At 36.0% G+C, this 26124-nt stretch overlaps 1 protein-coding gene across 1 annotated transcript in view; it reads right to left on the bottom strand.

The window, feature by feature from the left end:
• Nucleotides 1-534: 534 nt before the first annotated feature.
• The window catches only part of LOC122791075 (gap junction alpha-4 protein-like), a 96686-nt gene continuing 71096 nt past the window's right edge, over nucleotides 535-26124 (bottom strand). The window contains exon 3 of the mRNA XM_044058853.1: nucleotides 535-1594. Within this exon, the coding sequence (XP_043914788.1) occupies nucleotides 564-1594 (1031 nt within the window). The 3' untranslated portion in view covers nucleotides 535-563. The remainder of the gene's footprint in view (nucleotides 1595-26124) is intronic.

The raw sequence follows: 26124 nt of genomic DNA, 5'->3' as shown, positions 1-26124 counted from the left end.
TCTCTTTCATTTTGGGCATCTTTGTAAGATGGAATGCAATAAAAAATTTAAAAGGAATGCCTGCCTCTGTTCTGATTAGGGCAAAAAGAATGTTAAGATAATACCAATTAGACATTTCTGTACACCTCTTGATGAACATGAACTTACGCCGATGATGCCTATACAAGTGACTTTTGTGTGTTTTTATCACTGCATTGCAGTTGCACATTCTTGTAGTATTGTATTTGGGAGTGCAGGATTAGTGCAATATGTTAGGGAATTATTAATCGCTAATAATTCTGTGAGCCATGTATTACAGATACAGTATGCCTGCATTATACCATTTGAGTCACACAGTTCATGCTCTGTGCCAACATTAATCTCAAGTATTACAATGCCTCTCATTTTACATTAGTATACAGCTAACATTTATCAGAATGCAGGATGCAGTTTCTGAATTCTTGATGTTGAAACACATTTCACAGGTAGTCCACCCCCCATTTAGATATGTGATGAACTGAAAAGTTCATGATACATAAGAAAACAATTCCATTGTCAATTACTGACAGAACTTTTATTTTATTTTACACATACTGTTTTTTGGAAATTTGACTTGTTCTGCTTGCAGGTCGTGGGTCAGTCTCAAACCGAGACTTGTTTAAAGTCTTTTGTGTAAAAACATGTCTTGGAGCTGTAGCCTTGGAAGCCATATAGCTATCCATGTTTCCGAGAGTTTGTTCAGTGTAACATATTGTATAGTTTGGATATGGACTGCTGCTGATGTGCAACGGTGAGTACAAGTTTTCCTTTGTATGATATAAGCAGTTGGGGTCATGCAGAGATTTCTGAGGAATGTCTTGAGGGGATCTCTTTGCCAGAGATGCTTTCTTAAGTTTGTTTATCTGATATTTGCAAATAAGGCAGTATAATTCTAACAATATAAGAATAAATGAAATCACAGATATCACCAGCATGAAAATGATAAAAATAGTCTTCTCTGTGGGACGAGACATAAAACAATCTACTTTATGAGGGCAGGGAGGACGTTCACAGATGTATTGTGCATTCATGAAAAAGCCATACAGGTACCACTGACCAATCAAGAACCCTATTTCAAAAACAGCTTTGAAAATTGTAGTTATGGCATATGTGAGCATCAGAGCACCCTGAATCTTGACCTTTCCACTTTCATTGGTGTATACTTTCGACGACTTCCTTTCTACTTCCTCGGCATCACGTTTGGAGTCATTGTCTTCCTCCTCCAGTTCCTTAGGATCGCTGTCATTCAGATTACGTCGTTCTTCCTTTTTAATGCGATATGCTACATGCCCAAGATAGACTAATGTTGGTGTAGAAACAAAGATGAATTGAAGGATCCAGTAACGAATGTGTGAAATTGGAAAGGCTTTGTCATAGCACACGTTCTCACATCCTGGTTGTTCCGTATTACAGGTAAAGTCTGACTGTTCATCCTCCCACACAGATTCACCTGCCAGCCCCAGGATCAGGATTCGAAATATAAAGAGGACTGAAAGCCATACTTTGCCAACTGAAGTTGTGTGTTCCTGAACTTCATCCAGAAGCTGTTCCAGGATTCCCCAGTCTCCCATCATGCCTGTAAGTTCAAAAACACAAAACAGAAATTACCTTTCAAATGACACTCATTGATATGATAGCTAAAATGACAGTCAAGTATTAAACATGCACTGAATTTTCAAACAAAATTGTCAGTTATTGTATCTGACATGGTAACTAAAGCTTTTGCAAAAGCTAATGAAGAAGATACACAGGAGATAAATTAATCAGTTTGCCTAGATATGAACACCACAGGGGTGTCATAAGTTTATAGGCACTTACTAGGCTATTGATATGTGAGGATCTTAAAATGCCTAGCCTTACATTTGCATTTTACTAACCCTTATATTTTGTGTATGAACAGCTGGAGAGTTCGGGTATTTACTTATTTTCCTTATCTATGAGGGCTATGGGTCCTAAAAAAGGGGTGAATTAATGGTTTTCCATCTGCTTGTCCAAATTATGTCTAAAGAGAGTAAAAAAAGTACTTTGTTTTATGTGGAGTGGCAGACAGTTCCATAGATCTGTTACATATACCCATCCCCCCAGCATGTCATATTAATGTTGCAAAAGGGACTGAGATTGAGCTCCAGTGAGCAGTTTCACACTAATATTGTACTTTCAAATCTGCAAAAGATCTGACAGGATGGGGTCCTGTATGTGAGACAGAGGTCACTTCATATTAATTTGCATGATACTGTGAAAAAAGGCAAAGCTTCATGATAGTCTGCACATTTTTTTATGATTTAGGCCCTTGATTTTTTTAGGGAGAAAGCAGTGTAGTCATTACTGTTGAGACAAGTGTTTGGACTGGTATATACACAAAGGGGGGTTATATACAGTTATTGGGTTATTGAGAGTTGACTGCACTGATGGTTACAAGGGCAGGTCATGCTTGCTGAATGATTCTATTATACATTTCTTGGCAATTAGTTTCAGTCCACGGTAATGATATCAGCCATTTTTCAGAAGGCTCTCTTGGTGGATCTTGGTGTCCTCTGGGGAATTTATAACAGCACCAAGTTTACAATTATCTGCAAACTTGATTTGCCATAAACCTTTAACATTTGCTTTGACCTCAGATAAATAAATGCCAAAGAGGAGTAACCAAAAGACTGAACCCTGGGGTACACATTTAGTGACAGAACTCCTGAAGAAGGTAGAGCTAACCATCCTAATTTCTTATGTTATACCTGTGAGCCAATTTGCTATCCAAGTTACATAGGGATTTACATTTAGCTGGGATAGTTTATCCACAATGGTGCTGTACTCCATGATGAGTTCTAGATTTATGTTCTGCACTGATTTGCTCTCATCCATTGCCTCTGTAACATTTTCAAAGAAATTAACCCAGTGAAATAGGTAGGATCTGCCCTTGAAGAATCTGAACTGGCTTGGGTCAAGGGTTTGTAGGTTGCCTATGTCTTTATTTATTAATTCTGTAATAATCCTTTCCACCACCTTACAGATAAGTCTGGTCAGGCTTATTGGTCTACAATTACCCAGGTTGATTTACTCTCCAACTCTGGAAAGGGTTTGCCTGCCACTGCTCTCCATTCAACAGGTGCAAAGTCTATTTGGAAACTGATGTTAAGTAGCTTTTGGAGGGGGGTTTGACAAGTTGTGATTCAAACTGACCAGTAGGCATCCCAATATATTATATGGCCCTATGAAACAGCATTCGTTGCCTTTGATAGTGCCGTGAGTACTTATTCTTGAGAATACTTAAGGGGGAGGCAAATGCATTATATGATCTGTGAATATAGGAAGATGGAGGATAGGTGAAGTTAGAGCTGAATTTGTCTCAAAGACAGCCCTGGCTGAACTATACCTCTCAATTGTCTAGATTTTCACAGAATGAATAGATTTTTGCTTCTTATTTTTGGTTTGTTCCTCATAAAATGTGTGGTTTTCTGGCAAATTATTTAGGCATTAAGTCACTAAATAATGACAGACACTGAGTTTTAGACTTCAAAACCTTCAGAAAAATGAATGCTAAAGCAAGACCTATTATTCTATCAATTGTCTCAGTTTATACAACAATTTAAACTACTGTTTATATGTTCCTCCAGTATATTTGGCCTTAACAGGTTGAGAGGTATGTGCAAATAAATTGCTTTATAGAATTAGACATATCCAAACCTCTCAACTATCCTCGATTTTGGCTCAAAATGTTGTTCTTTCCCTAATAATCCCGCTGCAAAATGGCAATTGTGGAAGAAAACGTGGAGGGCTTACAGTTAAGAAATAACTGTAATAATTAAATTACTTTTATTTCAGAAATGCATGTAGATTCTTTTATTTTGTCAGCTGCTCAAGTTAGCAGTATTAATATTAAAAAAGCGTTCCTTCTTTGACAGGTTCCCAGCTGTATTGTTTGGCTAATTTATATTTTTGCATCACATTTTTGGTCCATTTTTCATAAAATTGTGTTTTTTTGGAAAATTAGTAGCAAATCATTAAAAACTGAAGTTAGAAAATAATGACAGACATTTGAGTTTCAGATTTCATACCTTTCAGAAAATTCATACTAATACAAGACCTACTATTCTATTATCTTTCTAAGTTTATAAGAGCAATATTTAAAAACTGTCCTTATTTTTGGGCCTTTGTCCCACCTCTGTCTATGGCTCTGTCCATATTTCTTGTTCTGAAGTTGAGAGGTATGACAAATGTGTCAAGGCCATCGCAGTCAGCCAGAGATATTTCAAATTGTGACATACTTGTTGCACCCCACTCCCCCATGTAGTGACTCTGGATGTGTCCAAGCAAGGCAAGGAGCAGTTATGGTGTGTAAAGAGTATCTCCCCATCCAAGGTAGACACAAGTGCTACTTTTATTCTGTCCATAATTTTGCAGAATGTTCTGGTTTCTGTCATATTTTTATACTGTTGATTTATGCTTATTATTACTCAGAAAGTGCCTGTTGCTCTGTGTTTAAGTAGCAATTCTTTAATGACCATCGGGTAAGCTTGGCTGAGATTGTAAGATGCAAGTAAGCTTTAATAAGTATACTGTTAAAGAATTGCCAACATTGAAAGCCTTTCTGTTGCTGCCATGCAGAGACTACTTACATAACTAGATAATGTATAAGCCTTGGGTATTGAAATGCATATGACAGTATTTGTAATAAAGGACAGGATTACATTATTTTAAGAAGCTCGTTACATTTGTTGGAGACTTGCAGTCATCTTTGCAGGATTTACCTGTAAACCAAACAGAATGCCAATCTATCATGTGTGGTCCATTGCCTGTACAGTAATCCTTTAAGCAATGTATATTGAGCTTGTTTCTTGTTTGCTTTTCATTTTTTACTTTGATCATGTTTTCTCCATGAAACAAGTAGATAATTGTCAGGCAGCAGGTCTATTTTGGATAAGAAACATTTTTACAAGTGGAGGTATCACACAGATTGCTACTTTCAGCATGCTACTTGGTACTTTAATAAAGCTGAATATAAATTATAATTAGAACTGCAGTGCAAGGAGAAGTGGTTTGAGTTGAGTGCTGCTTGTTTTTCTTTTACTTGATTTTGACTGGCATTCCAGTAGTGTATTCAAAAAGTAATTTATTTTTTCATGCCTCACAACCTTTTTGTTTCCATCTAGATATTAGATATCTAGATATTAAGTAAGCTGTCATGCAGCCAATGCATTGAAATATATTTTTTTCTAATACACTTAATTTTATCTTGATTGGACTCTTATAATGATGGTTTGGCACCCAGGGCAGCATATTTAATTAAAGTTACAGTTTTTGTGGTTTTGAGCATAGCTCCTCCCCTTTCTAGTTGGCCACACCCTTCCCATTGACCCCACCCATTCAGCTGTCTCCTGCAGCCCCCCCTTTGATTTGAAGTCACCATCAGCTGCCACTGTGGTAGAATGCTGCTTGAGGTTAGGTTCATACCTGCCTCAGACTCATATTCCAAGAGCTCCCTCATGTCCCTCTTTATATAGTCCAGGAAGGTAGATATCAAGTCATTTAAACCCACATGTGCTATGAGTGTGTCATATGTGTGATTGTGATGCAGTGCTTTGAGTGCATTTGTGATGAGGTGAATCCTAGTTGCTGTTAGGCAGCCATCTGTGACCCTCTCCTTGCACAGCTTGGTGAGTGGAGCATCGGTGTGTATTGACCTGTATAGTGGTTCACTGTATAGGCTTTTGAACTGAATCAGTGTGACACTTATATGTGTATTTAGGATCTATATTAGTTCATTGAATGTTCATGTCAGTGAACTTCTGTTCCTCGAACACAATCTATGAAATGTTCACATCAGCAAAGGATTTAAACAGGGGAAAGAAACTAGTTGACCAAAAGAAAGAAATTTGCCCTTTTCCCCACTGTAATGTGATCTTGGAGTCAGCATATATAGTTAGGGGGTACAGCTCCCACACTGGGGGTTGTGAGGGGCACAACACAACACTCTGGTTTGTGTTATGGGGAAATGCTGGGCTAGTAGTTACTTTCCTCTGTAACACATTCAGTGAAGTGAATGTTAATTGAATTGAACGTTCAATGGATTTTGTTCGATGAACAGAGGTTCGCTAAAGTGATCCTTCAATGAACTAATATAGACCCGTGTATTTAATGGTACTACTGTCTTTGTTGTGTGTTTGTGAGTTTGTGTAGGTTGGTTAGGGTGCTTGTTTCTTAGGTCACATTTAGAAGGCCTTTGCAGTTTTGGTAGGTTACTTTTAAGAGCTTCAGCATATGTAGGTCTATGTGTTTGGTATGAGCTGTGAGTGATTGGTGTAGTGTAGTGTGTGCAATAACAGACTGCTTGTTTTTTGTAAACGCTCCGCGTGAAAGCTTTGCCCCCAAGAACATATACTGTAACTACATCTCTCACTCTCTGTGTCAGTTTAAGTAGCAGATGGTTGTCACTTAACATGACACAATTGCTACATTGTCTCACTATGCCAATCTCAACAAAGCTGTCTGCAGAGATAGACGGGAATTGCATATCTGTGGTTCCATATACTCACTAATGAAGGCTAAAAAGGGTTGGGGGGTCATGCAGAAGAGGTGTTTGAAAACTTAAACTTTAGTAAAGATGAACCTGACTACCTTTCATGAGTAAGTATGCTACCATGTCACCTGACAGGTGAACATTAATTTCCGATTTATGAATGGGCCTTTTCAAGCGAGCTTGAATTATGAAAGTCAAGTTCTTTTTGGCTTAGTTACATAGTTCTGCTAATTAGAATCACAGCTAAAAATGAGTTTTGTCGTTCTGATGCCTTTTCTGATGGAGAAAATGAATGCATTTTAAATATATATATATATATATATATATATATATATATATATATATATATTAGTGTTGTCATCACAGAGATTGATAGCAAATGTTGATAAAACATAAGAAAAAACACTGTTAAGTAATTAAGTACTAAAAATGTATCCTGTCTTACCCTCCCAAAAATTACGGTGTTGTAAAATTGTCAACAATGTAGGTAAGGTCATTAAGGAAGCACAGTGAAAGATCCAGAAGGACATGTGCTCAGAGAGCAGATGGGAAGACAAAATAGTTTTTAGTACATTGCATGTCATAAAAGGCAGTAATACCTTACCTCCAGTGACACGGTAAGAAACTGTTCAGGGGGATTAAAGGTGAGGAACTAGCTTGGAATTATTCTCTGTCAGGAGGTGTGCTGGAAGAAAGGCTCATGCTCAGGTACAGTTATGTGCATTTGCATATTTCCACACTTCAAATCCAACAGAAGTACTCTAATTTCTGTGTCTTAGAAAGAGTATAGAAGCAGGATTAAACCTGATACTAAATTTTCACTGAGGTATTCCAAGGTACACAATCTTAAATCAGGAAATCCCTGTGACTGTGGCTGTACAGGTAACAGTATGAAATGCTACAACATTATAATGGCATCATGATTAAGTGCTTCTGCTGGGGATTTTGTAATTGCCGATTTGTAATGGCTATTATGCACAGAGTTGAATCAAAGTAAGTTTGTGGAGATCTACTATGCTTGCTATGAAAATTGTGTATAATGGATTCACGTTATGTCCAATATTATTAAAAATCTACTGTCGTAGTGGGAGGTTAGCATAATGGTTAAGGTACAAAAAAGCAGAAAGGCAGAGAAAGCACGAGTGCACACACCAAAATAGCGTATAAACAAATTTAATCTCCGCTTTCGTTAAAATAAACTTCCTCAGAATACAACACTCAAAATCAAAACATCACTTAAATAAACCAACTAATTAATCAGTACATCATGTGATAAATTACTTAATTGATCAAAAAAATTTTTAAAAAGATACCATTAAAAAACTAACTAAAAATGTCAAGCATACTAATTTAACAATAATTCAAGCAACTTGTTCCTATCTAAGTTTTTAGAAATAGATAATTTACGATGTTTTAAAAAACATTTTAAATTAATGGTATCATTTAACCCGGGAGGGTTGTCAGAAAAAAGTTTGATCTGCCATAAAACCTCTCGTTGTTCTACATAATTCTTAAAATCACCAGCCCTACCATCATATGCACATATTTCTAACACAGTAAACATAAATTTTTTAAAATCAGTGCAAGAAATCGAATGTCTAAATAAAGCATTATTATGATTTTTTGTCTTAATGGCATATAAATGTTCTTTAATGCGTGTGCCCAAGCTTCTGGTAGTCATACCAACATAGAAAGCTGGGCACACAGAACATAAAGCAATGTAAATAAGTCCACTGCTTGCACAATTAACGTAACTTGTCACCTCTAAAATCCTATCACTAGTTACAACGTTAATAAACGGACCTTCAGAAATAAAACGACAAACAGTGCAATTGTTACACCTGAACATCCCTTTCCTGTTTTGATTATTAAAAATGGGTAATGCTTTATTAGTACTGGCTCTCTCAAAAATAGTTTTCAACGAATTATTTTTACGGAACACGAAATTGGGTTTACAACCCACTACTTTAATGATGTCCTGATTCCCTTTAATAACTTTCCAGTTGTCCTCTAATATCTTTTTTATCCTAAAGCAGTCAGAACTCATTTCAAAGGAACAATAGTGTTCTGTATTAACTGGGTTCCTGGCCACTACATTAACTTCAAACTCCTGGTTTCGATTCTTAGTAAAACCTTTTGTCAGTATTGGTGGAAAAAACACATCACGTTTGTTAAAAACCTCAGTTCCTGTATTCATTAAAAAATTCTCATCATAGCCCCTAAGGCTGAACAAATATACAATATGATGAAACTCGTGTAAAACATCTATTTCCCTAGTGGTCATGTGGCTGGCCCTTATAAATTGTCCCCTGGGGATGTTTTTGATAATGTGCTTTGGATGGCCACTAGAAAAATGTAAATATCCGTTGGTGAAAGTTCTTTTTCTGTGTATTTTGCTTTGAAAACAATTATCAGCAAAATCCCACCAAAGGTGCACATCCAAATAATTGATAATTAATCCTACATCACCCAGGGTAAATTGAAGGAAATCCAACTTGGAATTAATTTGCTGTACCATGTTGTCCACACTAGTTTTATTACCCTCGATAATAAAAATGAGATCATCAATGTATCTTCCATAGAATAATATTTCGAATTTATTGTCTACAGTGGACAAAAACTCCTCCTCCCACCAAGCCATGACTATGTTGGCATAAGCTGGGGCAGCTGGGGAACCCATAGCAACCCCACGTTTTTGCCTATAGTAGTTGTTCCTAAACAAGAAAAAATTATTTTCCAAAATGATGTCCAGAAACCGACACACTAAAGAAATCTGAGAACTATTTAAAAGTTTCTTTGAAACTAAAAAACTGCGTACGGCTTCTACTCCATCAATATGGGGGATGCAGGTATACAGGGAATTGACGTCTAAAGTGAACACAATATGTTTGGTAGGATCAAAAATCTTTTTCTCCTGAAAAGTTTTTACCTTATCCAAAAAATGCCAGGAGTCTTTTATGAAAGATGATTGGGTTTCTAACAAAGGCCCCAAGATACTATCTATTATTAATGAAATGCCCTCTGTGACAGAGTGTGGAGATGACACAATCGGACGTAAAGGAGGATTCATAACATTTTTGTGGGTTTTGGGAATTCCAAAAATAACCCCAATCTTAGGGTTATCAACCACACAAAAGTTATAAAGGCTTAAAGTGATTTCTCCACACATTAAAGCATCGTAAATGTAAGAATGTACCTTATTAAAACATTTCATGATATCAAACAGTGCAATTATCTCATATTCACAGGTGTTGTCCAAAATATCCGACATTTTCTTATAATAATCCTCATGCTTCATAACTACTATATTTGAACCCTTATCACTTTTCATGAATCTAAACATAGTTGCTAACTCCTTTAGATGTTTTAATGCTTGTCTTTCTGAATAATCTAAATTATTGTGGTAAAAGTTTTGTTTGTTAAACAATAAATTCACATCCTTAATACATAATTCTTCATAAGACTTAATTGTGTAATGTAAATTAGGAACAAAACTAGAAGGTTTACTAACTATATTATGGTTGTCAGAAATACCGTGCATCAAAAAAGACAAATTTAATTGCCTGGTGAATTTTTTGATATCTACAATGGTTCTACTATAGTCAGCCTTCTGACTGGGAATAAAATTTAAGCCGTATTTTAACACAGACAATTCAACCTGAGTAAAAGAAAAATCAGTTAAGTTAATAATGCCAAAGTCTTCTGTACAGTCAGTTATTCCTCGTCCCCTGACGAACTTGAGCCCAAAAAAGTCCTGCTTCTAGTCAGCACAGAGCTCTTACCAAAGGTGTTAGAACTGTTCTTTTTAGAAGAACCATCGGATGGTAAGGTCACTACTTTGTCTTTGTTGTTGGCAATAATGACCACAGGATCAGTAGAACTACTCATGTGGCCACCAGATGGTTTGTTTGCAACAACAGTCTTGTTACAGTCCAAAGGCTTGTCATGATTGGTGTCTGGTTAAGAAAAAACAGAACCAGACACCAAAGGAGGAAAAGACGTATTGTAGTCAGAACTACTGTTGGTAAATGTGTCAGCGTGGTTGTGAAAACGCTTATATGAAGGTAAAGAAGAACTACTTGACTGGTGAGCAAAGTTGGACCTTTGTTTTTGCGCTGTAGAATTACGAAAACCAGGAACAAAATAATTATAAGCTGTTTTCTGGTCGTAAATATTAATATCACGGTCCAACTTTGACTTCTTTCTCATAGTAACTTCATTAATGTGCAAATTTAACTCGTTGGTCAAATGCACAAAAATAGTTCTAAAACGGCTTTCCGAAAGCCGATGCTTAATGAAATCCTCAGATTCTTTAATCTCCCTGGTTAACATAGACATTTTGTTGACATTATTGTCAATAAGCAAATGTAAAAACCGAATGCCTGCCTCGTTGAAAAAGTTAACCAAAGAACTAAAAAACGGATGCCCAATGTTGATGCCATTAGGACATTTAAAGAACCGGAGGCCCTTAGGAACAACTCCAAGTTCAATACACCTTGAAAAATAATGATTTTCAATCTCTAAAGATTTGTACCTTTTAAGAAGTCTCAATAACAGGTCCCGCTGGGTGTTAATTTCTCCGTCGTTGCTGTCAAAGGAGCCCCGGTTTAAATTAAAAAATGGATTATTTTCCCGGTTAAGAAGCTGGAAACAGCAGGCATTCTCACTGCTGTTTAATTTAGAGGATTCGTTCGGTTTCCTGTTCGCACTGTTCTGTGTGCCCAGCTTTCTATGTTGGTATGACTACCAGAAGCTTGGGCACATGCATTAAAGAACATTTATATGCCATTAAGACAAAAAATCATAATAATGCTTTATTTAGACATTCGATTTCTTGCACTGATTTTAAAAAATTTATGTTTACTGTGTTAGAAATATGTGCATATGATGGTAGGGCTGGTGATTTTAAGAATTATGTAGAACAACGAGAGGTTTTATGGCAGATCAAACTTTTTTCTGACAACCCTCCCGGGTTAAATGATACCATTAATTTAAAATGTTTTTAAAACATCGTAAATTATCCATTTCTAAAAACTTAGATAGGAACAAGTTGCTTGAATTATTGTTAAATTAGTATGCTTGACATTTTTAGTTAGTTTTTTAATGGTATCTTTTTAAAAATTTTTTTGATCAATTAAGTAATTTATCACATGATGTACTGATTAATTAGTTGGTTTATTTAAGTGATGTTTTGATTTTGAGTGTTGTATTCTGAGGAAGTTTATTTTAACGAAAGCGGAGATTAAATTTGTTTATACGCTATTTTGGTGTGTGCACTCGTGCTTTCTCTGCCTTTCTGCTTTTTTGTATAATGGTTAAGGTGTTTACCTTACAGACAGAAGGTGCATGGTTTGATTCTCATTGGCTAGGCTTAAAATGGCTCACAAGGACAGTTAGCCTAGTAATAATCTATGAACCTACCAACCTATAAATGAGAGTACTCACCATGACAACAGATCTTTGACGGAGAATTCACTATAACTGTACATGATAACTTATGGGCTTATACTCAGTAGCACAGTGTGCTGTGCATTCTGATTGGCTGTTGATGTCTTCATCACACAAGCCAATGCAGGTCTCACTTTAATGATGTGAGCTAGTGTGAACCTTCCATAAAAGTAGCATTCTCTTACTTCATTTTCAGATTTTCATGGAAATAAGCTTTGAACTCTGTATCATGGTACTTGTTAATGTATATTGGTGAGCAACTGTTACCAAAACCAGAACTCTATCCACACAGCATATCACAAAGAGGGGATGTAGAACAGAAGATTAGTAAAGCAGAAGTTAAAACATAAAAGCCAGAATTATGGAATATCTGCAAAGTGAAGGATTTTATGTAGAAAGTCGAACACAGGTTATATCACAGCATGATGGAAAAATAAGTCCCCCAGGTAAGGAGAAAGAGGAGGAGCAGGAGATCTGAAGAAGAAATATGGGAAAGAGAAATAAAAAGAGATATAATATGGTGCAATATTTATGCAAAGGAGAAAACAAAACTAATCAGTACAAAAAGAGTAGCAGCAAAGATATTTTAAGAGAAATACAGGGGGAGGCATCTGGATATAGAACATTTTACAATACAAAAAATAAGAAAACAAAGAGGAAAAGTAGAAAAGAGGATTAGCAATGGAGAAGTTAAAGAAATAGAAACTGAGGTTATAGATTAACTACAAAGTGAAGGATTTAGTGTAGAAAATTTAACTCACAGGAGAATAGAGCAATGGACACCCAAATTAAGCAGAAACCAGTCGGTGGATCAGTTGCCATATGAAGATACTTTAGAGCCTGCCATAGGAAACCAGGACACATTTTCAGTTGGTGTTGGACAGCAAGGGAAGGAACAGGAAACTGTGGCAGCTCTGACACAGTCAATGTTCTGGCGTGATAGGCCATTGAGTTCCCATATGAAAGAGTAAAGGATGGCACTGGATGAAACTAAAGAGAATGTGTCACAGATAGATGCTCTGGAACTTTCTATAGAATACTCACAGTAAATGGAGAACAAAGAATGTGTCCTCAGTTTAGAAGAAAATAATCTAAGAGAAGAGTTGCTTGATTTAATAGAGATGCACAGACATATTAAGATCAATGAAAGAAATAGAATACAGAGGGTCAAAAAAATCCCCAAAAGTTTGAAGTTTAATAAAACAAATGAACACACTAATTAGGACTGTTTATAGAGATTCATGCAATATAACAGAAGTAAATAGGAGATATCACTGTGCAGCTAAATTAATAACAGATAAAGTCTTACCACAAGAACACAGGGTAGTAAGGGAAAGGAAGGGGAGAAATCAAATGCCATCATGGAAATACTGAATAGAGAAAACTATAAAACAAGAAGTGTCACTTTTAGAAGACTATAGAAGTGTAGCACAGATCAACAGAAATACTCAGAAAGATAGATGTGATAAAATCAACAGGCAGCATTATAACACATCAGGATCTACTGTGCACTACCACAAATAATAAAGTAAAAATATCAGCACAGACAGAAAAATTTAGAAGATATGTAGATACATATAAAGAAAAAGTACAAAATAAGCAATTTACTGATGACCCAAAAAGGTTTTACAGAGAACTGGAAAACAAGGCAAAATGAATTCAAACACCACCAGAAAAAGAAGAAATAGATGCACTTTGGAGAAATATCTATGAAGATCCTGTGGAGCATAACAAAGATGCTAAATGGATGGAAGATGTAAAAGAAAGAATAAGAAGTTAAAATTTACAGGATATGACATGGAATGAGGTAAAGGCCAGAAAGATTAAAACAAAGTTAAGAAAAGCTCCCAACTGGAAAACCTCAGGCCCTGATGCAGTACCTAACTTTTAGCTAACGTATTAACACCTTTGTATGACGATTTAGCCATGAGTAAGAACTATTTATATGTACACCCTGAACACACACCAGCCTGATTAACAACAAGAAAAACAATGCTTCTTCTTAAGAGTGAACCTGCAAGCTATCCTAAAAGCTATAGACCAATAACTTGCCTTCTGATGATGTATAAACTGCACAATGGAATTGATACCAAGAGAATTTTTAGTCATTCAGAAGAAAACTCAATCATGGCAATAGAATAAAAGGGCAATAAAAAAATCATGTGGAACAATGGACCATTTTTGTTAAATAAAGTCATAATGGAGAACTCTAAATAGGGGAAGAATATAAGTGTGGCATGGATAGACTACAAAAAAGCATCTGACAGTATACCACATTCATGGATAAAAATGTGCTTAAAATGTGTAAGATACACCCTACACTGATCAATTATATTACAGAAACCATGAAGCAGTAGTTAACCACTTTACAGTTAAACCATTATTAAGGACAAATTATTATTCCAGGGATAAAAATTCAAAAGGGGATATTCCAGGGTGACTCTGTGTCACTGCTGCTCTTTTGTTTTGCCCTTAACTCATTAAACTGTCTGCTTAACAGATTAGGTCATGGCTACAGTTTGGCTCCCAGAAAACAACAGAGTGTAAATACTTCTCATATTCTTTTTGTAGATGATTTAAAACAGTATAGTTCATCAGATGAGGAACTGAAAGCACAGTTGCAAATGGTCAAAACTTTTTCAGAGGATATAAGAACGTCATTTGGTCTTGATAAATGTGAAAAAGCAACCTATAAAGCAGGAAAGCTGCAGCACCACAAAAACATCAGTTTGGGATAAGAATGTGATATAAAAGAACTTGAGCAAGAGGGTATATATAAATATTTGGGAATTGATGAAGGATCAACAATAAAATATGAACAAATGTGAATAAAAGTAAAGAATATTTTAAAAGACTTAAATTAATACTGAAAACAGCGTTGACATCTAGGAACAAAGTCCACACTATAAACTAATTTGCTCTTCCTGTCCTAACTTACAGTTTTGGAATGACTGACTGTCCACAAAATGTGTTGGATAGTTTGGACAGGGAAAACAAGAAGGATGCTTCATGCCCATCCAATGATTTTTAAAAATCAGTGCATACCAAGATTATAAATTCCCCATTGCAAAGGAGGTAGGGGCCTTCTTGAAATAGATTACATGTACAGATCTGCAATCATGGGACTGCTTGCATATCTGCTGACCTCACAAGATTCAAACATTGTGAAAGTTCTGAAACATAAGGAAAATAAGTCTAAGATGACTTCCCTGCTTAGTTTACCAGAAGCATATATGGTGTCAGGGAATGGAAATCAAACCAGAAATAGATAAAAAATCAGGCAGCAACTGAATATGCCAAAAAACAAAAGAAAGAACATAAGGTGAAGGATCGGATGAGAAGGCAAGAAATGTGGAAAATGCATAAATATAGTTGAAAGTATAGAAAACTCTTGGAACAACTCATGTTGATCAGGATCGAACTCAGGAATAGTTAAGGAAAGGTGAATTTAAATCAAAAGATGAAAGATTAATATTGGCAGCCCATGATAGTGGACTATGTACACATAGGTTTACAAAGTCTATTGAACATGTGGGAGAAACAGACAAATGTAGGTTTTGTAAAACAGAATTGGAAACAGTCGCACACCTTGTTTCTGGATGTTATATACTAATGGCAGAAGGACTGTATACTGAAAGGCATAATAATGTGGCAAGACTGTTTAATTGGGGATTGTGCAAACATTATGGTACTGAAGTAGTTGAAAAACACTGGAAACATGAGCCACAAAACATTATAGAAAGTGATGAAGTTTACATCACATGGGATCACCCATCACCAATAGTTCAAAAATAGATGCAAGAAAACCAGAAATAGTAGTCCATGAAAAGAAGACAAAGGTAACATTGATCATTGAACTTGCCACACCGAGTAACTACAGTGTCTTACATATAGAGAGACACAAAGCATTAAAATATCAGGATTTGCAGGCAAAAACGAGGGTGATGGGGAAGAAAGACACCTAGACAGTTCCAAGAATAGTAGGAGCAATGGGTCTTATAAAAATAATTTACAATTATACTTAGATATGTTACCAGTACATGTAACTCCATACAGATTGCAGAAGGAGTCATTACTGGGCATATTGCAGGTGCTGCAAAGAGCACTTCTGGCTAACATCAAAGACTGAAACAATATTCATTTCATGAACTTTAATCATACTTTGACTTAGGAAAGGGGACCATTCTCATCCTGGTATCAGAACCCCATAAGACTTGGAGAAATTAAAAAAAGGAATAAAAAACCATATCAATATATAAATTATAACCTTTCAGGTATAAAAAAATCACCAAGTTTAATACAGAAATCAGATTCAAATTCGAGTCCTTATATGTATTAAGTATGTGGGGCTGGTGGATAATCAGAGTCATAAGAATGATTTTTGGACTTGTACACCAACTTCCAGAGTGCAACTCCCCTCCCAATGTAGCCCCCTACCATCACCCTCACACTCGATATTGCATGCTTCAGGGAAGGCTACTTCTTCAAGGCTGAAATAAATCCCATGAAATGACAAGGTTTAAGAAAACACACACACACATACCAGGCATTCTGGGGAAAACATAAAAAATGTATCATCATAAACCATAATATTTATGTCATGGCATTTTTTTATTTTATTTGCTGCACATTATATCACACAAAATAAATATATTATTTTTAAGTGTGTACCATGATGTACATTGCACATGCCTTGTTGCACTTGTGCCTAAGTGAAAACTTCCAGTAGAGAAGTAATGTACTGTGAGGTGAAAACAACTCAGTCAATACAATGGAAAGCAGATAGAGAATGCAGACAGGTATAGCGTTACTGAGCAATATGACATGCCTGCTTCTATAGCTGATGAAAATATTGGAGCAATTTAAGAGCTAAGCAAAATAATGGATTAAAAAACCCTGTTCTGTGGAACAGACAGAAGATTTTTTTCCCCTTTAACTAATATGAAATCCTAGTAGATATGTTTCCCAATTCCCTTATGAGAGCTCAAGTACTGTACTGTGAATTTTTCAGATTACATGTATACCCCCTAAAATCCATAAGAAAAATATCTAAATTTCTGTTCTTCTGCAGCAAATAAATCAGAGCCCCCCCCCCCCCGCTTCAGACACAATTAGGGTGGCACTATAGCAGAATAGTATGTTTGGGAGTGAGTTATACCAGAACTTTCTCATACTTGTCATACTTTGATTTTAATGGTGAGGACCAAGTGAGCAAACTCCAAACACCAGATGACTAAATCCCAGGCATATATCACACATAAGCACAGCATTTTTGCTATCGTGCCATGGCTTTTATTTATTAATAGGTCCTACAAAATTAACATTTTTAGCTTGTTGGTTTTTGTTCTTGTATTGTATTACATAGAAAATAAGTATACATTTTGAATTAACGCTTTTACTAGTCTGTTATATACCATTTTAATAACAGCACTAACAAAGTAATTACAAACACACACACACACACACACACACACACACACACACACACACACACACACACACACACACACACACACACACAAAAAGATGCAAATAATTTTTATTTAAAAAATTACAGTGTCAGACAGTTACAGGATCCCAGATTGTGATGACTCAAATAAACTATTTTCATATCTCTCAACTATTTAGACTTTTGCTTCATATTTTGGTCTGTTCGTCATAAAATTTGTGGATTTGTGGCAAATCACTGAGGTGAGGATTGACATCACTAAATTACATACATATGAGGTTCAGACTGCATATCCTTCAGAAAATCCATCCTAACACAAATCCTGTTATTCTAACAACTTTCTAAGTTTATAAGACCAATATTTAAAATCTGTCCCTATTTTTCAGGCCTTTGTCCCCCTCCATTATTTTAGACTTTGTCTAGATTTCATCTACTAATAAGTTGAGAGGTATGGCCATTTTAAATGTGCTTTTAGAATAATTTAACTCGGTTACTGGGTAAAGCAAAAAGCATGCTGTTTATGCAGTAGCATGATTGCCTTAGACGTTGGGGTTGCAGCGAACTAACACTAAATGAGATTGTTTTGGCTTCAGAAATATATTGAGATGAGTCTAGAAGCAGTGCTGTTATGTTGTAAATGTCGAGGCTGTTGGCACCATCGGTTGCTTTTGTTTTTAATGGGTCTATTTTTTTAATTTCTATTGTACTGTTAAGGTACTTTCCATTTAGAAAAGAAATTCAAGTGACCACTATTTGTTTTCATTTCCTCATTAAGATGCATTGACTTTTTAAAATGTGGTTGCTGCTGTTTATTTCATGAGGGAGTAAAACATTTATTCACGTCTTAGCTTTGCTTTTTGCAAATCTGATTTGTAGACTTTGGCTTGCCATTATATAATTTGAATCCACTAACCATCAAATTAAACTAAAACTGCTTCATCTTTCAAATTACAAAAGAAGCTTAGCAAAGTTTTGACCTCAGGTTATGTCTGAAAGGGAAGTTTGGCGGGTTACTTTGAGTAATTGCATCACATTTAATCAATGCATTATGAACCTTGGGAGGTTACTAAATCAAAACAACAACCCTTGCAAGGTTGCAAAAAGCAGAAACATTTTTTTCCAGGAGCAACCCCCCTACAGCTCTCCCTGTATGGAGGCAAGCCCTCACACATCTGAACTCTCTCTCTCTCTTTTTCAAGAACAAATTAACACATCATGAAAACTCAAAACAATGAGACCTGAATGCCGAATGTTAAACTCAAAGGAAAAGCAAGGACATTTCTGCTTTAACTCTCAGACATATCCACAAGCAGGTCTTTGGCTCTCCACGAGTAGCTACAGCCAGGCACTTGTTATTTCTTGAGCAAATCTACAATCAGGTTTCTGGTATTCCTGCTTCTTCTGATCAAAGCTCCCCTCACCACCTTGCAATGCATTTAGAATTAGTAAGATGATCTAGTGCCTCCCACCCCTTCTAATATGTTACCGTAACTCTATTTGGGGGAAGAATAACACCTTATCATCTGATTCAAATAACTCCCTGTAAAGATTCATTGTTTCTTCAGAAGTACATTCCTCTGGATGACTGAGATTACTCATTCTAATGATCCATATCCGTCCATAACGACATCCATATCCACATCCATATCCATATCATTATCCATATCCATATCCAAGGCACATGTTATTTCAAGTAAAAGTCTCTGTCATTATCAGATGGAAGCAGAGATGGAAGTCTTTTACTTTCTGTTCATGTTAGTGGTCTGGTTAGAGGACAGCATTAGAGATCTATGAGAGTAAGGAAGGGTATTTCATCCAGGAACAAGGAGGTCATAACATCCCTGTACTCCTCCATTATCAGACTCATTATCAAGTACAATGCCCCTTCAGCATGTACCTTGCCAAGCACATGCCAGCTGGAAAGACCACAGAGGTTCCTGACCAGGAAAATCCAGGGTCTCAAACACCTATCCTATACAGATAGGCTAAAAGCCCTGTCCCTCTACTCAGTCTCATACAGACTGCTCAGAGGTGACCTGTGTCTGACATACAAGGCCATCTCAGACTCAGACTTGATGGAGTTGCTGCATATCCTTAAGTCAAAATCCACTCATGCAACCCACATGCAAGGCCTCAACCTGATCTGTGACATTAATAGAACTTGTTGGTGAGATAGACTTCTGTCCCAAAGACTCCCCCAGCTGTGGAATAGACTCCCTCTCCATGTCAAGTAGAGTATCTCACTAGCCCTCTTTAAGAGGAATCTGGATGACAGGATGGGAAACAGAAAATACACCCCTGGGATCCCACCTGTGTCCCTCCTGGACAGGGGAAGCAGGTACTAACTTTGTGGGAACATGGGTGAAATTCTTGGCTAGGCTTATAACGGCCTCTCGGCCAATAACCTAGTATCATCCTATGAACCTATGAACCTATGAGTACCTTCAAAAGGACCAACACAGCGGAACTCCGGTCCACTAATGATTGGCAGTAGATTTTTACGTGCCGAGTTGCCAGCCCTGACACACAACCTTCAATGAAGGTACGCCCATTCACGCATGTCTCCACACAGAAGACGCTCTAGCTGAGAATCGAACAGGACAACGTCTTACTGTGAGGCGACAACGCTACCGCAGCACCACCACTGCAGTTTTAGTTTGTTAACAATTATTACTGTTGTTAATTGCCTTTTATATGCAAGTCATCACATAACATAAGTCTATCAAGCATCAGATAGCAGCTGTTTTTTTGTCAGAAGCTGTAATGAGATCTGAAAGTAGAATAACTCATACTGTGACAGACCTATCTCTCATTTTCTAATATTAGACTGTTTACAGTGAAGGGCTTAATTCTGTTAACCCTGTGTGTATTGTGTTTTAAAAATACTGGTTCATTTAACATATGGTTAGACTGGGCCTTAAAGTCAAATTAGATGACAAGATGTTTAATGTAATGTTAGAGTTTTAACCTGATTTTTATCTTACAGAGCTCAGTCATTACTTTTTTCTCAAAACTCTTTTTTTAAAATAGTGAGTTATAACACCACACAAATGAAATTCCTGAATCCTAAAAGGTAATAAAATGTATAGCTGGAAAACCGTACTCATTTATAACCTGTTTACAGAGGTGGCAATTCTTTGTTAAGATGCATTTGCCCTGTCCTAGGTCTTTATATTTGTAAGTAAAGAGGGTTGTACCTTATTCAATGGCAGGCCTTATCAGTGCCCTGTAAAGCTGAATTAGGATCAGTTATGACCTTCAGATAAAATAGTTTATGATGTATCTCTTGGACTACTGTGTTGTATAAGTGTAATTTTTTCCAAATGATAACACGGTATAGGTTCATAGGTGTTTACCAGGCTAATGACCATAAGGGCCTTTTTAAGCCTAGCCATGCAGCCCAGTTCTCTGACAAGTTCTGATACCCTTGATAAGTGTAAGCATAGGCCTGGGAGATGAACCATTTACAGGTTACCTGTGTCCATTAGAGACATATGTGCCAAACCAGGGATGAATTTCTGCTTTCCCATCCAATCGTACGAGTTGCACATTGTATTGGGTTAGGGGGGAACTCTGCTTCACATGGATGGGGAGCCTGTTCCACAGATGGAGTAGTCTCTGGGATACATACCTATTTTCCAGCAGATCCTATTTATATCACAGGCAAGGTTCAAGTTTTTAGAACTAGTAATTCTGGTACTGTTTGTTTTGTTGATATGCAGGAGGTCCATCAGAGTGTGGTCTGACAATGCCTTTGTATATTTCTTAACATTAACATTTTCATGAGGGTGTTGCCTTCAGAAAGACTAACATAAAGCCATTGACATTATTTGCTTAACCATAAGGGATTACTCATACCTTCACTAAAAATAACTTATAGAAAAGGCCTTAATTTTGACCCTTATGGAAAATGCCTTATAGAAAAGGCCTTCATTTTCACTGTTATGGAATCCAGCTGAAATATCAGATTTTTCTGGAAAGCTTACCACATAGTGTCATCTATTTTTTTGTACTGCACAGCCAGTTATGTATGCAAGCAATAATTGTTTTCTAAGAGAACAAGTCCATCTATAATCCCATAGCCTGTTTGTGAAGAATAATGGAAAAGGCCTTAGCCAAGTTCTAGATAAACCACATGAACTTACAACCCTAAGACCCAGTTGGCAAGATAAACACAAATCTTTAACACTAGATTTAGGAAGCAGACAAGTCTATGATGTTACCCTCTATCCTTCTCTTCACTGGAAAGTCCTGGTTTAGGCGGTTGGCAGATTTTCTGATATTTTAGTTGAAACAAGTTTTTTAGTTTTTCTCTAAATATTCTAGGAAACTATAACACAGTATAAGTACTATATTAAAGTATCGAAGCTACTATTTGATTAAAGTGACTCTTTTTCTCTTAAAATAAAAAAAGAAGTATTTTGTATTGATGCAAATACAGTTTATCCTACAAAAATTGCATTTCAGTAAACATGGGCCATGCAATAATGTTTTTGATCTAGTAACACTATTACACTGACTTGTTTTAACTAAGAAGGTAACAGTTTAACTGAAACAGGTCACTGTTGATTTGTGATTGTGAAACTGTTTGGTCAGAGAAGATTTATTTTGATTTGTATTTTATTTTTTTATCTCTAATTTCCACAGTGTAGGAAAGAAAAGGGTAGCTTGTAGACAGGAAAATTTATTTTGATTCATATGCTGTTGTTTTACATCTGCTTTTCACGGTTTGATGTTAGAAATGGATAGCTTGTAGACAGGCAAACCCTAGCCATCCCAAGAATCATAATCAGCTATAAATTCATATGGAGTGCAAACAAGACAATCCAGAGCTTATCTGGAACAGCCCTATGTTGGTTTGTGATTTATTGTACAACTGCTTAGTAAGAGGAAATGTATTGTGATTTATATTTTATTTTTTACCTCTGATTTCATTGTTTGTTGTTAGAAAGGGACAGATTGTAGAACAGCAAACTGCAGCTATCCCAATGGGCCTAGTCAGATATAAATTCACATAGAGTGCAGACAGGACACTCCTGAGCTTAGGTGAAACAATTCAGTGTTGGTTTGAGACTGCTTGTGAAACTGTTAGCAAGAAAAGTTTTATTTTGCTTCATATTTTATATTTACCTCTGTCTGAAGGGAGAGCTTGTAGACATGAAGTGTAATTTTGATTTATATATTGCTGTTTTACCTCTGATTTGCACTATTTGTTGTTAGAAAGGGATAGATTGCAGACAGGCAGACTCTGGACATCCCAGGAGACTGCAGACAGAACAGTTAAGAGCTCATCCAAAACAATCCTATGATGGTCTATGATTTATTGTGCAACTGCTTAGTAACAGGAGATTTGTTTTGATTTATATTTTATTTCATTTTTTTTATCTCTGATTTTCACTATTATAATTAGGTGCGATTGCAAGCAATATTGAACAGAAGCTACTGTGCACATTTCTGTGAGATGTAAAAGAATTTCAGAATTTTAGTGTGACTGGTACAACTGGTATAATAGGTCAGAGTGATGACTTTGAGTTACTTTAGTATTTAGTTTGTTTGTGTGATTTTGTTATAGAAGTCGACTTAAAATTTCTTTGAATTCTATGGTAACTGATTTTGTTTATTCTTTTCTTTTAGACTCCTTTATTTGTTGGTAGCTGAAAATGGATTCCTTTAATGAATATGACATTACTGATTTGCCAAAGCACAAGTATCTTGTACAGTGTACTAAGTGCTATGTATATTTAACAGTAACACCTGATAATATCGATGACATGCGCCTCATGTCACAAGTTGGATGATTCATTTACCCTTATTACTAGTAACTCTAGGCTTGTGATGATGATGATGATGATTGCACTTGTGTCATTAGCACAATTTGGAGAACTGTTGTTACATATATCAATGACTGGACTGATGAGATAAACACTATTAGGCAAAGTGCAAATAGAACACATACAGGAAAGGAAGTGTCTATTGTCAGTAAAGATCACTCAACCCCTATCACACATGATACTACCAGAGGACAACTTTGGAATTCAGACTACAAGAATTTAGGGTTCTGAGGATTTGCAGCATGAAAAAGAAAACAGAAAAATAAAGAAAAGAAGAAATTGCAACAAATAACAAGGAAGAAAATTAAACCGATTAATATCTATAAAGCCGAAAGACACAACAAAAATGTCTATAATGCAAAGAGAATATATATATATATATATATATATATATATATATATATATATATGTATATATATGTATGTATATATATATATATATATATATATATATATATATATATATATATATATATATATCTGTGTGTGTGTGTGTGTGTGTGTGTGTGTGTATGGATCTACTTCATTTAAATGAAAGTATGTTTAAATGAATCTGACTTACCCAAGCTGATACCACTGAAACTACATTACAACGAATGCACGGACTGCTGAATTTCTTTCCCTGTGAAAGGAACCACTTGGCCACCATGATAAACTGTGCCATCTCCTCCTTTTAGTGGGATCTCGGAGTTGGTATATTTAAGTAGGGAGGTGTGGGGGGAGAAGCCCCCCATATGGGGGATGTGTGGGGCACAGTACCCCACTTTACTGGGCTTACTTTTTCTCCATTTTGGTTCATTACCATGGTGACCAAGTGGTTCCTTTCACAGGGAAAGGAATTTGGCAGTCTGTGCATTCATTGTACTGTCGTTTCAGTGGAAACAGCTCAGGTACGTCAGATTCCTTTAAATGTACTTTAGTTTTTATATATATATATATATATATATATATATATATATATATATATATATATATATATATATATATACACACACACACACACACATATATACACAAGGACACTGATTTGTTATGTAACATACAGATTACAAGGAATAATAATCAGAAAACACTCAGTCTACAGAAAAATAGCATAATTTTTCCAAAAGAGATGTTAGATAAAATAGGCAAGAGGCAGGTGAAAAAGAAGACGCTGAAATTGAATTAGGAAGTATTGAAGAACATTACATAGGTTCATAGGTTTATAGATTGTACTAAGCTAACTGCCCTTGCGAGCCATTTTAAGCCTAGCCAATTAGCCCTTGTGATACTCAAACCCTGCACCTTGTGCTTGCAAGGCAAACACCTTAACCATTAAGCCACCCTCCCACTACAGTATAAAAAAAAGGTAAAGCCTGTAGTTAACAGCATGGCTGAAGCCTTTAAAGTACAAAGACAGCTGGATGGGAACTAATGAAACCAGTGAGAATAAGAAGACTGATGGTGATGAAGATCATTTGTGTGTAACAACTGATAGAGCAGACATTACTGAATTAGAAATGGGAGAGTCTTCAGATCTGGTCAGAAATTATATACTAGTAAATGGAGATTCAGTTATTAGCAGAACTGATGCTTACATTTGCAGAGAAGACAATGAACATCAAATAGTGAAATGCTTGCCAGCAGCAGGAATACAGGATGTGAGAAAGGCCTCAGAATGCCTTAATGTAAGGAAGTATGGAACTGTTTTTATTCATGTTGGTTCAAATGATGTAATCTGCAGGACTCTCCGGCTGTTAGTAGGGAACGTACAGCTGTCTTGGATAGCATAACTTTTATTGCTGTTAGGAAGTATTTTTCATAAATCACTTGCAGAAAGGAGAGTCAGGTCAGTATGAATGATAAGATTTTTAGATAAATACCTAGTTGAAAAAATGTCCATTTTAAAACGTGTAAATGAGTAGAAAATCTAATCCTGTTTTTGGGCCCACGTGTATTGAGGCAGGCTAGATTGCACTTCTCAAGACAAGGCAAGAGAATTTTTGCAGCAGCTATATTGTGATATTTGACTAACACAAGACAGGATTTTTGTCAGGTCAGAAATCAAACAGTTCACAGATAGCGCATCTCTGATGGTTGCTAATGCTAGGAGCATTAGTAATAAAGCTTTTTATTGGAAATTTTGCTGCATTCCCACAAGATTAATATAGTTAATATAGTTATTGTTTGTGAAAAAAGTTAAAGAACAATGACTAGAAAATAGTTATGCAAGGAATAAATGTTTTTACTGTAGCAAACATTCTATCAGAAAAAACAGGTGGAGGATTTATGATACTATTAATATTGATATGAGACCTGTGATTATTGCATGTTCATTGATAACACCAAATAATGTAGATTGTGTAACTGTGACAATAAAAACAACCCTGGAACATACACCAATTGTTGGAGTGTATAGGAAATCAAAGCAAGTGCTGAGAAATCCATACATTTGTATGAACCACAGAAGTGAAAATAATAGTGGCTGGGGACTTAAATTTACTAGAAACAAACTGGAATGACATTAATTCAACAACATTAGTATGAAAATTATTTACAAAGTATGTTCAGGAACAACAATGGCCTCAGACTGTAAAAAAGGCTACCAGGGAATGGAAAGTCCTGCACTTATTTTGTGCTCCTAAGAATATGACTGATACTTCGTGTCAAATTTTAGCACCACTGATGTGCTGTGAACATGGGGTTATAAAGGTTAAATTCTTAATAAATAATTATTCCAAACTGAAATCTAAACCAGTGCACAGAAGATTAATAACAGACTATATGGAAGCAAAACAGGCACTATGTAAAACTGGGTCTATATTATAACATCGAAGTCTAAAAACATTGAATGTTATAATATTGACCCCATTCAATCGAAACACCAG

This window comes from Protopterus annectens, chromosome 1.part2 (genome assembly GCF_019279795.1).
Source record: "Protopterus annectens isolate FY-2018-M chromosome 1.part2, PAN1.0, whole genome shotgun sequence".
In the NCBI taxonomy this organism is placed as follows: Eukaryota; Metazoa; Chordata; order Ceratodontiformes; family Protopteridae; genus Protopterus; species Protopterus annectens.
Note: the sequence above shows the minus strand (reverse complement) of the source record. Positions and strands in the feature narration are given on the sequence as shown.